This window comes from Astatotilapia calliptera, chromosome 20, assembly GCF_900246225.1.
Source record: "Astatotilapia calliptera chromosome 20, fAstCal1.2, whole genome shotgun sequence".
Lineage (NCBI taxonomy): Eukaryota > Metazoa > Chordata > Actinopteri > Cichliformes > Cichlidae > Astatotilapia > Astatotilapia calliptera.
In genome coordinates this window covers 29,421,074-29,435,111 of record NC_039321.1, presented here as the reverse complement: position 1 = coordinate 29,435,111, position 14,038 = coordinate 29,421,074, and the positions used below count along the sequence as shown (strand labels likewise).

The 14,038-nt window shown below is 41.6% G+C and overlaps 2 protein-coding genes across 2 annotated transcripts; both read right to left on the bottom strand.

The window, feature by feature from the left end:
- Window positions 1-1,163: 1,163 nt before the first annotated feature.
- hoxc10a (homeobox C10a) lies at window positions 1,164-5,053 on the bottom strand. Its single transcript, XM_026154907.1, has 2 exons — window positions 3,252-5,053; window positions 1,164-1,483 (listed from the first exon to the last, which is right to left on the bottom strand). The coding sequence occupies exons 1-2, from the start codon at window positions 3,964-3,966 to the stop codon at window positions 1,206-1,208; spliced, it is 993 nt and encodes a 330-aa protein (XP_026010692.1). The 5' UTR covers window positions 3,967-5,053; the 3' UTR covers window positions 1,164-1,205.
- A 5,298-nt stretch (window positions 5,054-10,351) lies between these two features.
- Window positions 10,352-13,696, bottom strand: hoxc11a (homeobox C11a). The gene is made up of 2 exons (XM_026154908.1): window positions 12,832-13,696; window positions 10,352-11,371 (listed from the first exon to the last, which is right to left on the bottom strand). The coding sequence occupies exons 1-2, from the start codon at window positions 13,694-13,696 to the stop codon at window positions 11,139-11,141; spliced, it is 1,098 nt and encodes a 365-aa protein (XP_026010693.1). The 3' UTR covers window positions 10,352-11,138.
- Between the last annotated feature and the right edge of the window lie 342 nt (window positions 13,697-14,038).

Here is a 14,038-nt window from a genome sequence, read left to right as displayed (position 1 = left end):
CACCGTGCGTGCCAAATGAGCTGTCAGGCAAAGTTCTCTGACAGATGCGCCACACTTCCCGAAACAGGAAATAAAAATATTACGTAAAACCGGGTCTTACCTTCACTTGCCTTCGGTAGACGCCTTCCAGATGCGCTTTGTTATCCACGTGTCTGCCGTGACGCTTGTTATTATTGTCACTGGAGCCGTCGCGGTCGCTGTCCTTTTATCCACCATCCTCCTTATCTCCTGCGCCCATGAAGCTCCACTATCCCCGGGGTGGAGGCGCCTGCTCCTGCCAGCCCAGCGCCTCTCGGCTGGGTCCTGCACACTGCAGTCTCTGCTGTGTGGATTAGCCCTCCTCCACACACACCTTTAAACGCATCTTTACTGCTGCAGCACATTATATTTGCAGATCATAAAATCCACCCCCAACGCTTTCCAGGGCGAACCTGACATTAGAATTTTATGACCTTGACTTACTGTGGTCACCTGGATAATATTTAAATCAACGTTATGGTCTCTCACTTCTATTAAAACTGCCATGATCTCCTTCTCTCATCCGCAGTGTCTCTCCCTCCCTCTCATTTTCATTGCTATGCTAGGGGAAGGACAAAGTTGGAAATAGCTTTTTATCTAATTCGCCCTCCTTTCTTTCTTTTTTATTGTTTTGGAATCGTTCGCCATGACATAGTTTAATATCATCGCGTGCATGCACATTACACACCAAGGAAGAAGCAGCAGCACAAGTGGCATTTCATTCATTGAAGCTCAGCAAAATGAAACCGCTTACATGCCACTAGTTATTTATAGACTGCGTGAATGTCGCCTCCTCTTTTCCTTTGGTTCATGTTATATTACAATTAAAATGACAAGCTAATAGCACCTTACTGTCCCAGTGTCGCTACAACCTGGAAAGCTCAGGTCTGGTCTGCAAGTTGCAGCGTTTAGATCGTTCATATAGGAAGGCACGATGTGTGCACGTGTGCTTAGTGTGCACATAAGGAGAAAGATCACTAAATAATTGCTGGGTGTATCATTTATAGACACATGCATATCTGTTGATATCTTTGCCTGGGCTGTCTGTGTGCGTGATTTGGATGTAATGGGTGTGATGTATGATGTGTGTGTGTGTGTGTGTGTGTGTGTGTGTGTGTGTGTGTGTGTGTGTGTGTGTGTGTGTGTGTGTGTGTGTGTGTGTGTGTGTGTGTGTGTTAAATATCTGCTCAGGAGTAGTTGTAGACTGCGCTCTGTTCCCTTTCTCGGCTCTCCCTGTTTAGCTTCTTGAGCTTCATGCGTCTGTTTTGGAACCAGATCTTGACCTGTCTGTCGGTCAGGTTGATACTCCGGCTGATCTCCAGGCGGCGCTCCCGAGACAGATACATGTTGAACAAGAACTCCTTTTCCAGCTCCAGCGTCTGATGCTTTGTGTAGGGACAGCGCTTCTTCCTTCCACTTTTGGCTTTTAACCAGCTTCCCGTTGTCTTTTCCGCGGACAAATCATCTAGCGGAGCGAGAGAAATAAGACAGTGAGAAAACAGGCGGCCAAATCCCGACATTTTGCGCGGAGATCTTCAAGGCGTTGATCAGTACAGTAGATGCTAGGTACACGCCCACATCTTCTAAATGCACATTCAATACCGTTCAAAGAAATCCAAATTAGTAGTTTAAGAGAACAGCTTCACCTGGGTGCTTCACCTCCGCTCTTACTCGAACAAATGAACTACATCGAGCATCGCACCTTTTCTAACAACTCCTACTGCTTGCAAATTGCTTCTGTAAGATGTACAACTATAATTAGATGGAATCAAACGAGGGTGTGCAGACACTTCCTTTGTCTATGTTGGACCTCAGACTCCCATAAAACTTTATTACCTTTGCACACCGGAGCCAGATATTTTTTTTATTTTTTTTAGCTTCATCTTAAAACAAGAGGCGGTCTCTGCAGCATGATACCAGATTTAGGGGGGGTAAGGACAAAGAAACAACGCATCGAAGTACCAGCAGCGGAAAAAATCACACTGCTGCGCTGCACACTCACTTAATTTCTTGATTAGCTCGCAGACTCTAGGGAATAACCCCCCCCCTCCCCCAACGCCACACACGTATAAACACAGGCAGATTATTTTAATAATTACCCTAATGTGAACAGTCTCTGTGTGCCCAACATTTAATCATTACCAAAACATTTAATTCCGTAATTTAATTCTCACGAACACGCGCAAACACACAGACAAACACACCCACCCACACACACACACACACACACACACACACACACACACACACACACACACACACACACACACACACACACTCTCCCCCTCCCAAATCCAAATATACACAAACACAGACCCTACAGCATTGTCCAATTAAATTAAAAATAAAAGCATAGTGTTGATCTTCATCTATAAATAACAAGGTGAAATTCACTTTAAATAAGCTAATGAAAAATATGTAATAACTTTAAGATTCATTACGGGTGTTATACCAGTGCCATTACGACTAATACTACTAATACTAATGCTGCTGCTATTACTATAACTACTAATACTACTACTAATAATAATGATAATAATAATAACTAGAAATACAAAAAAACGATCAACAGATTGTGTTCTTACAGAATTAATTTACCTCTGCATATTTTGTCAAATATAACGTGTTAGCTTTCTTTCCTGAAAAAGCAAAAGTATTGTCCAACGTGTTCTTTTAATTGTTTTACGTACACCGTACAATTAGTGGCCTTTCATGAGCTTACATTCTGTCTATTATTATTATTATTATTATTATTATTATTATTATATCCTCAATAATTTGGGTCGAAAAGTTTAAAACTTTGGAGACAACCCGTACAATTTAATACTGCCTCAATGCCGGAATTTTGAGGTATGAAATAGTGCTGTTACTTCTGTCAATAAATAACCAGAGCTTGTATGAAAGAGAGAGCGGCGGCGGAGGGGGGGGGGCTGTTTATTCTAATGATAACTGCCCATCTCACGTTGTCACATTAATGGAACTGTGTTAAATGCCACGAGCACCGTACCCCCTCCTAGGCCAGGCTATCAAATCCCCATGCAGACCATATGACTGATATCAAACACAAAGCTACATTAAAGTTATTAATTATTGCATCTGTGCGATCCTTTTAGTAACACCGTCAACAACCCGCCTGCGTGTGCGCGTGAGCATTGTACTGACACATATGCACGTGTCTGAGTTAAAGTTGGGGGTGGGGGGTGAGGTGGGGTGGGCGTAAATTAGCCTTCTACCTTTTAATTCCCCGTCCGAGATATCTGTGCAGCTGTCACTCTTGGCCTTCTCTTCCTTCCTGCTCTGACTCTCCTCTGTTTTGGAAAGCTCTCTCGCTGTCTCCTTCGCTTTGCTGCGACTTATTGTCGATTCTGCTGATGGTTCAACAGATGTCGCCAAGTGGGTCAGAGAGAAACTGGAGGGGAACTGCCGACCATCCTGTGGCGGCCTCTCTCCGCTGTACACCTTGAAACATCCGCTGGAAGAGGAGGCAGTTTGCTGAGGCCGGCAGCTATTGTCCCCAAGCCGGATGTAAGTGGCTGACTCTGTTGTCTGTTTCCCCTTATTGCTGTCATCCTGGTAGAGGCAACAAAACGCCTCCTCTTTGACGCTACCCATTGGAAACGAGCAGGGTTGTAAACACTGGGCAACAGGTTGCTCGTCCCTGGAGGTTTTGGAGCCTGGGGTCCATGTGGCCAGTTGTGTTGACAGGTAGGCCTCATCCTGGAAGCCGCTGAGCGACACACCGCCCGGAGTAAGAATCTCGTCTCCTTTCGAGAGTGAAGACAGTCCAACCTTCCCACTGTTTCTCATCACTGAATATCCGTACTCTGCAGCTGAGTGGATGTACATTCCGGGGTTGCTGGAATAACTGTCACCCCTGAAGGAAGATGATCCTCCCATTAAGGAATCCATGAGGAAGTTACCGGGAGCTATGTTATTCGGACATGACATTTTTGCATTTGGTAACACAGTAATCGTTTGGTGTGTTCCACTGGTCTAAACTACGGGATTCTCCGGGAGAAAAATGACAGTAGGATGCTGACATCTTTTGGAGGGGGGTGCAAAAATATCAGTAACATAATTATGGATGCTCGGAGACATGTCATGTGAGTTTCAGACCAATGGCTGCGTGGAAGTGGCCTTGATGCTCCAGACTGACGTGACGTCAGCGCGGTCAAGTTGGGAAGAGTAAGGGTTTTTTGGTAGAGCAAGAGCGCCACCTAGTGACCATCTGGGGGTCAGACCAGCAGGCCCATACCAGGAAGAACAAAGGACGGCAGCTCTTGCTGCAGTGATTTTAAAGGCTCTTACTACGTGGCTTTTGGATGTTTTATTTCTAGTTCAGCACAAACTTTTAGATGCTTCAAAGCAAATTAACTCAGCCATGCCTCGAGTTTCTGTTCGCCTCGGAGCTTATGCTGTGGAGACGAAGCCGCCTGGATTTGATCCAAATGGTACAATTTGTGTATTTTCTTTTTGTTTTCTTCTTTTTAAAACTCCAACCGCTTTGTTGTTGTCACAGGTTTAGCGAGAAAAGCTGTAAGCGGGAAAGAAGATGTGTTGTTTTCTTAAACAAAGCCTCAGCAGGAATGAGGACATTTTTTTACGGTGGGAAATTTAAAGAAATAGTACAGATGAATGTGTGGAGCAGCCCAAAAAGTAATTGGCCAGTAATCTTTTTCTTTTTGCTTTTTTTCCTTTTGATCTACTTAATATAAAACTGTCATCTTTTGGGAAAAGGCTTTTTGACTGATTGTGTAGCATTACCACCATAATTTGTATTCTCTGATTATTAATTTGGATTTGTTTTGTATTACCATTGTGCTCCAGCTGAAATGCACCAGAATTCATTAGACTAATCATAATAATAGTGCCACATCTTTTTAAAGCAATTGGTCAACTTCAAGTAGACTGAAATAACCAACGAAGCAGCACTTGGTTGTTTAACGGGGTGTCGCCTTATAATGTGTTCAACTGTACGGGGAAATTGCAAATGGATGGCCTACAAGGATATTTATGTTGTGGTGTACAGAATTATATTAAGTGTCTTTTACGTATATATAGCCTAATAAATAGGTATTTGCTTACTTGAGCACATATAGTGTTTCTATAAATGTTTCAATTCCTTTGCACATGTTTGGTTGTGTTATTATTAGTACTTTAACTGTTTTTTTAAATAGTTTGTTGTTTTGCTTTGTTTTTATTACCATTATTATTGTCATCATTATTTCACACGCGGAGTAGCAGTGGAAACAAGGATTTGAAAATAATTTCCTCTATTCAATATGAGCTTTGAAAGTGTTTACGCACAGAAAGTTTTTTTAATGTGATTTTGTTTCTTCTGTCCTCAACGCTAATTAGATCATGTCTAAATTATAATAACAGTTATCATGTAAAAAAGCATAAAAACATGGGGAAAAAACATGCCGTTTTATTCAACAAAGTAGAATAAAACGGATATAAAACAAATATAAATGTAGGCTGTTGTCCAACTTTCATATCACGTAATTTAAAGCCTACATTAAAAGTCAGAAGAACAACAGCGTTATATTTTATACCCACTGGATTGAAACTGAACCGTAGTTTAGCTAATTGTTGACTTTTCCTCGTTAACATAGAAAAGCTGGCTAGAACGAGTTAGACCTCAGCATATTTTGTATTTCAGCAACTGCAAAACTTGGCTGCTAAAGCAGGCTATGTTTAAACGCTTTAAAATGTTTCTTAAAATGCTTTAACCACGGAGACGGTTAGCCTGCTTGTTTACTCTGTGAAAGAAAATGCACGCGAGGCTGTTTCCAGTTCAGAATCATTTCCAAAGGCAAGGGCAACATATTTTGTATCACTTTGCGCTTTTGGTTATGTGTCGGTGTGTAATGTGTATAAAATGAATACACACACACACGCACACACACACACACACACACACACACACACACACACACACACACACACACACACACACACACACACACACACACACATACATACATAGTCAATGTAGGTGAAATAAATACTCAGAGTAAATGATGGTTGTTTTGTGTTTTTTTTTTCCAAACACGCGCCGAACACAATCTTGGCCGTGTGGATACATTACTGTAGTGAACGTGTTCATCAAACACCACAGCATAAACAATACCCTGGTGTTTGGCAATGAGGAGACAATATAGACAACATAGAGAACGAATAGAAATGTAGCCAATTTTCACACCTAAAAATTGTGTAACAAAAGCAGGTTTTTGCTTCATAGAAGGACACAACACCCACACGTTATATTGTCAGCTCATTTCACAAAGTCACACCACTGACAAACACGCACAAAAATGCTTTATGACACATTCCCACCTAGCCCGCAGGGTAACAGCGACTCAGCACAAAGCCTGAAACAGTCACGAGTAAAAGCAAATTATATGCGCACTAGTTAGATTTAATAACAGACGCATTTCACAAAAGACGCAAAGAAACCTCACAAACCTGGCATTGCAGAAAAGTGCATACTGGAGTGATATATCTGAAATGATAAAGTAAAATGACACAACGCCTGTTGTTATGGTAGTACCCAAAATGTGTGCTGGGATGCCACAGATGGGACAGTAATGTGCTGTTGCAGAGCTGCCAGCAGCATGGAAAATGTGCAGTGATTTCACAAACCAGTCATTGAAATTGTGCTTGAGGCTATAATAACAGAAAAACACGAGCGTATGACTTGATTGTTTTTTTTGTTGTTTATTTTTTTCTTACAGCAGAATGCACATTCACCCTGCACATGATGGCAGAAGAGCTCCACTTGAAACAATCAGATTTGCGTGACTGTGATTATCATAAGCTAGAAGTGAGGGGAGCTAACTGTTGTACTTGCTGTAGAGCCCAAAGATTGCGGTAGTTAAAGCAAAGCTATGTAGCAGGGTTATTATCCCCACCTTTATGCTTTTCTTAAAAAGAAACTGAGGAAAACTTTCAATGGGCATTCATTCTTCTCTGCTTCCATAACAGAATGTTGTTTGTTTATACAGATCCATTTCTCCCATGGAAACGCGAGAACCACCTTATTTCCCAATAAGTGGTCCCTGAAAATTTCTGGATTTTTTCCTTTTTCCTTTTTTTCAATTTTTTTCTTTTTTGCAAGACGCCTAAAGCCGGTTTTGTTGTCTGGCTAAACATTTTGAAGAAAAAGCTGCCCCCCCCCACACACACACACACACACACACACACACGCACTTTACTGGCACTGTTTTTTGTTTTGTTTTTACCATGGTCTTTACACTTGTCTAAATTTCAGCCAGCAACCAACACTACTGCAATAATTTATCGTATAAATTATTGCAAACCTGGAGGTTGTTATGATAATGCCAGCAGGTATGGGTGGTGAATGCTGCGAGACAGCCTACATGGTAGTGGGTTTCCTGCACTAATCAGGAGCCACTGGGGCGACATAACTAATTTGCTCCTGGCGGCCACTTTAAAATATCTTTCCAGTTGCAAGTAGGCAGGCTGTGCTTTGTGAGCTCTTTCATGCTGTTGTCCACTCCGTGGCTAACTTCAAATTTATGGTGCCAGGATCACGCAAGCGCTTAATTAAATAGCAAAGCGATAACCACCATCAAAGTACAGCGGGATTACATTATTACCTTTTTACCGAATACCTTACACCAGATGCCATGTGCATGGGATTTAAACTTTCGATAAGTTTTACCAAAACTAATTTTGGTGACAACAATCCATAAATGGCAGCCTACAAAAGCGCTAATGTAAATGAAGGCGCTTTGCAAGCTAGTTGGTTGCAGCAATAGGTGCTCGTTTTACAGCGACGAACTGTTTTATGGCCCAATAGAACCGGTTAGGTGCTGAGATGTAAGTACAACATCGTAGTATAAAAGCATTCAATAGCCTATAATCACTTGATTAGAATTTGCAGGAGGCGGGTAACAAAATACCGCCAAGTATACTTACAAGAAAAATAAAGCAAATTTAAAGTCAGAACAGTTTAGAGATGAAAACAGCAACAACAAAAAAACAAATGTCTGCCTTAAATTTGTAACAAAATGGAAGAAAAAAATGAACCAGAAAGGAAAATGTAACCGTTTTTTCCCTGTATTTAACTTTTTTTTATTAACTTTTTAGTTTTTTACTGGTGTGAAATGTTTTCTTTTTTCTAAGTTTATGAGGGGAAAAGACACACACAAACACGCACAAGACGAAGACACCCTCCGGTGTTATTTTATAATTTAGTTTTTGTGCATAATAAATAAAAACATGATCTTATTACCAGTTTTATGGCACAAAAATATTACTTATTATGTAGGCGAATTAAATAAATTTCCTCGTGCATATTAATGGACCCAGGCTACATCGTCTCCATTCTCTTTCCTCTGCTCTAAATGAAACAAACCGCCATGTTTTTCATCACCGCAACACCCAAGTGCACAAGCCAGACTGACGCATGGCGAGAGCCGCATTCCAGCACAGTGGACGGTCCTTTTGTCACACATCGCCAAAACTGATGTCTGCTACTACTACACCTAATAATACTACAGTGATGTCACCGAGGCATCTATATCAGGAAACGTTTTCAAGATCCCGTTGAGGAAACAAAGCAGTTCTCAGAGGCCGGGAGAGTCCTGGCCCCCGTGTGGCTGAGAGACAACATCTGCAGAAGACTCTGCAGCACTCTCTGTTAGTGACGTTGGGTGTTGGAGAAACCTACAAATTACCACGTCACTGTCCCAGGGCCAAGGTTGGTGGGTGTGGCGACGAGGGGCTGGTATAGCCTTGATCTGGTCGGCTAGCGTGCTTCGTCTTTCTTGAGTCAGAACAGCCCCCTGTCATCCCTGATGATATACTAAGACGGGCAGATTAAGTCTGATTTCACTTCATGCAGATAAAATACATGACCTTCTAAAGAGATGCACAAAAAAGCGCCGGTCATCCCTTTTACCCCCCCCCCCCCCCCTTTTCCCACTTTAAACCGTTTAACTTGAAGAAAAACCTTATTTCCGAAAATAACCAAATTCACACCAATGGGAGGAAACACAACAACGTGCAAACGGTGCGGTAATATTTCTGTTGATCAGAACAGCCCGTGCAGTCTTTTGTTAAGTCAAGAATCAAAGGGTAGACTGACTCACAAGGACCACACACCCACGCACTCACAAACCGTCATATTTGCACTTACAGAACCTCCCATTACGACAAATACACTGGGACAGCCACACACCAGCACGTTTTCTTTTCTTAGAGAATACAAATCCAGATCTACAGTTTACACCAAAATGTTTTAAAACGCCTCATGCGTGAAAACGTATACATTTTACAAGGACAATAAAGTGTATTTACTGGACGTGCTAAAGCTGGTAAAGTTACCTGCTGTAGTTTAATGCGAGGGGTCAAAGTTGTTCTCTGTACACATTCCATTTTCTGTTCCCACTCACTCTTATTGGCCCATTCCGCCGCTGCACACATTTCCGGGCTAAAGGGGCTCCTTGATTCCACTTTATTGCATCGGGTTAAAGGTGAAGGCCTTGACATTATGGAAGTTCAAAGACTACATTTAATTATAAATTGTACTTAATGCACACGTGCAATCATCATGCGCATATGTTTAGCGTACGCGCACACAAACTAAACACACATGCGCACACACAATCCACACACCCGCATATATATATATATATATATATATATATATATATATATATATATATATATATATATATATATAGACACAGTCGGTCTATGTCTGTCTCATGTCGAAACCTCTTTGCAACGTTCCTCGGACATGTAGTCCTGCTTGTTTACTATTTACTGCGGAAGTGAACGCCATTTCCCCCGAACAGACGGTGCAATTAAGAGAAAAATAGGCATTTAGTGCCTGTGTCTTTATGGCAGTGTCTAGACTACAAGAGTGGCGATTCCATTTAGTGGGCACTAAAAGAGGTTATCATTGAACCCTTCTTCTCTACATTTCTAAGATCTGAGCTTCACCTCTCTTTTCTTTTCTTTTTTTTAACAGTTGTGCTAAAATTCAAACATAATCCTTTTTACACCGATGTAACCTTAAAATTGTCAAAAAGCCCTCAAGTGTAGCCACTATTCCTTATTTTCCCAATCGACACCAAATCCACCGCACCAAATGCGTGTAGACTCGTGAACTGGCATTTAACAGAGGTTTAAAGTGTGCACATGTTATGTGTGCAAGCCAGCAGCGTTAGGTTATACACGCATTTATGAGCAGTTGGTATTTCCAAAAGGTTTTGACTCACGACCAACACAAAGTAACAAATAAATGCACACAGAACCACTGGTAAGGGTAGTAATTAAAAAGACAAACAGCACAAAGTCATTGTGATTTGCCTATAGATTTTCTGTTTATTTCATAGGTATTATGTTAATGATACACAGGCCGACAATCTGCTCTCTGGAATCGAAAGCAGCAACGCTTTAAGCAAATAATTTAACAAGTGTTGGCGTTAAAGCTGTTAGAGTTGAATGGGCACTGTACTGAAAAATAGCAGCAGGGATAGCGGAAAGGAAATTCAACATACGGTTATTTACAGTCATGATAGCACATTGCATAGGCTACTCTGTACAGTTGGATATACTTTTTTTTCACAGATTGGACGTCACAGTTCTCAATGGCGAAATATGCAGCTTAATTAAAGATTTCCTATAATTTGCTCGTACTCCGGTAAAGAAATAATTAGATGGGAATAAGCTATATACAAAGACCAGAGCTGGGGATGAGAGCTAAAAGTTGTCTGCGCAATAAAGGATTCAAAATGCTTGTTATATTTCATATTGTTTTTAACAAATATGTGAACAATAGAATAAACACAATGAAGAATCATGATAAATAGAGGGACATATTCAAGAACAGCATATAAATGATTATTCTAATCGTGTAGGCCTTTTTCTGGGGACCAGCTAGAAATTCAACGCCGCCCGTAGGGCTATAAGAAAATGGCGATTTTTATCCCATGCAGGCCTATTTCTGCCACTGTCCACTTTAGCATTGCACTGTTGGTGATGTGGGCTGCCTTAGAAAATGGGTATGCCCACAGTGACAACTCAGTGAGATAAGAGGGGGTCTAAATGCCACCGTCCCACACTGTGACACTCTCTGCTCCTGCTCACAATAGGGGATTTCCAGAGAAGTACTGGAGGCGATCTCTGCTCAGCTTCTTCTCTTTCATTCTTCTATTCTGAAACCAAATTTTAACCTGGCGGTCGGTGAGGTTTAACATTCGGGAAAGTTGAAGCCTTTTCTCTTTGTTGATGTAAACGTTAAAGAAGAATTCCCGCTCCAGCTCTCGAATCTGAAACTTGGAATATGGACACCGCTTCTTCCTTGTTCGAGGAGCGCCTGGAGAAGAAATAAAAGTGAAAAATAAAATTCAAAATAAAGTCGAGCTGCCACGGAAAATGATCAGCGGCGTTACATTAATTAACAACAACAGCAATGCGTTTTTAAAGGGGGTCACAGCGAGCTTAAGTGCTGAAGAGGCGCCAGATGCTAAGAATTCAGCTTCAGTGGCATTAGTACTGATAACATTTCAGTCAGCATTCATCTAGTGAACTGGCTGAAGCTATTAGATAAACCAACCATAAAGAGTGTTAAATATCCGAATCGCTTGGAGTAAATAATATCAACTTACAGCCTTTAAGTACGTGTTTATCTGTTATAAATATACAACAACAAAAGTATTTCACCGCATTATGTGCGCCACATTCCCCTGGAGCTAAACTAACAATTTACACAATCTTTTGGCAGTGGGTTTAAATGCACTGCCCTTGCCTGCAATGCCATACCAAGACCTCTGTGGCCCTGTAACGTCTTATCAAACAGGTGACCAGGGAAATGTGTGTGTTTTTTATTGTTTTTTATGTGTGTGTGAAAGAGGGCTAAACACCGGTCTCAGCTTGTGTCTGTTCCCTAGCTGAGCTAAAACAATGCACATGAGGCTAAATATGTTCTGAACACAAGCACCCAATCTCTAAAATTTCCTTTTAAAAATAAAATCCATTTTTAGATTTTTTTTATTTTATTTATTTCTTTAGATAAAGTTAGTCATTAATAGAAATGACAGGCGACCTCATACAAATCATAGGAGAAAAGAAGCCTAATGTGCGGAAGGAAACATGCACATTAATGAATTTAAGCTTTTTCAGCGGATTGTGGGGAAGTGGAATAATGTGCAGCCTATGCAATCTCCACATACAAGGGAAAACACGATTAAGTGTGCTCGTAAATGAAGGAAACGCTTCTAATCTATCATCAGATAGATAGATAGATAGATAGATAGATAGATAGATAGATAGATAGATAGATAGATAGATAGATAGATAGATAGATAGATAGATAGATAGATAGATAGATAGATAGATAGATGATAGATAGATGCATTTAACCGTAAAGTGTGTAATACTCTTCGCAGCATGTGTTTTGCGAGCAAACCGTGTACTAAAAGAAAATTCACAAGACGCCAAAAGCAATGTTCTGCCCAATTGGTTTTTACTCTCGACAGCCCAACGAGAAAATCCCTTAAAATGCCCAACGCAAGTTCATGATCAAAGTTAACATTTGTCACAATAGCTCTCTCTTAAAAATTTCACAGACTCTCACCATAGAGGCGTCTGTGTATAACATCCCCTTTTTTTCAAAGCGCTTTCCCATCGTAAAAATTCTTCTCGTTGCAAGAAAGAGCGTTGTAGGGTTATAATAAAATCGTTTGAATGCTTATAAAACTCCACATAAAATCTGACCGACAAAACACCGGGTTAGTCCCCTTAACCTTCCCCCATTTTACAGCTCGGTATACCTACTCGAGTGGCTGCTCTTGCTGGCGTTGCCGTCCTTGGTTGTTGCAGAGGAAGACGTACATGAGCCTGAATTTGTGTGTTCCTCCTCATCTTCTGGGTCTTTTTCCTGCTCCGCGGCTCCGGGTACAGACGCCGTGGGCTGCTGTTGCTGTTGCTGTTGGGAGTCGCTTTCCAGCTTCTCCCCTTCGCCCTTTTGTAAACAATTGTCTGACTGATTGTCCGTGCTGCTGCAGTACGCCGTCTCAAAAAAGCGATCGAAACCTTGCGGGAGGACATTGTTTTTCCCCACGCCGGAATAAAAACCTGTGGAAGGGTGATTGGAGCCCGGATGGGTGTGATGGTGATGGTGGTGGCTGTACACACTCTCGTTCTTCATAAGCATTTCTGTCATGGTGGATGGTGGAAGACAGTCTCTATGCACCAGATCCTCTCCCGAGTAGCACGACGCATAGTTGCTTCTGTGGTGCCATTTACTAGCAGGGTCCAAGCCGTAAGAAACTTCCCGTACCGGCTGCACTTGAGACAGATTTGTGGAATAGGGGTAGCTGATTTGTCTGGACGGGGCCTGTGGAAGAAACGAGGAGACGGCAGAAAACTCGGGGACGTAGTAGGTGCAGCTGGGGAGGTAGATATTGGACGCACAGCCCGTCCTGTCCCCAAACTCGGATGTCCGGTCTTTGCGCGTCTGGGAGCAGAAGTTGCCCAGATTCACCGAGTTAAACATCTTTCTCTCTCTCTCGTGCTCCGTACTATAGATAGATGTTTTGGATAGGAGCTGCAGCAGAAGGGGAAAATTTGGGAAGGCGAGATGACGCGCAATCCGTCTAAGTCGCCCCGCAGACACGTGATCGAAAGTAGATATTGTCATATATCAATTTGGAAGAGTTGGATGTGTAGGAGTGGTTGGCTTTAGGTAAGATCGAGGAGGTTCAAATGAATAATTTCCAAACACCACGGGACCACTAAGAAAACCAGTAACAGATTCCTGTTTGTTGGCTTATGACAATTAGAAAGATATGTGCTGTGCATGTTTATGTTTATGGGCTGCTGGTAGGCTAGCTAAACAGCTACAGCTCCTTAAAAAGGCATAGCACAAACTGCAGAGTCCACTCAATGGCATGATTTTCATAGTGTTATGGTTTTACAGGTAAGATTATTGCAATTAATATTATCATTGCAATAATTACGCTCACTCTTACGAGTGAGTACT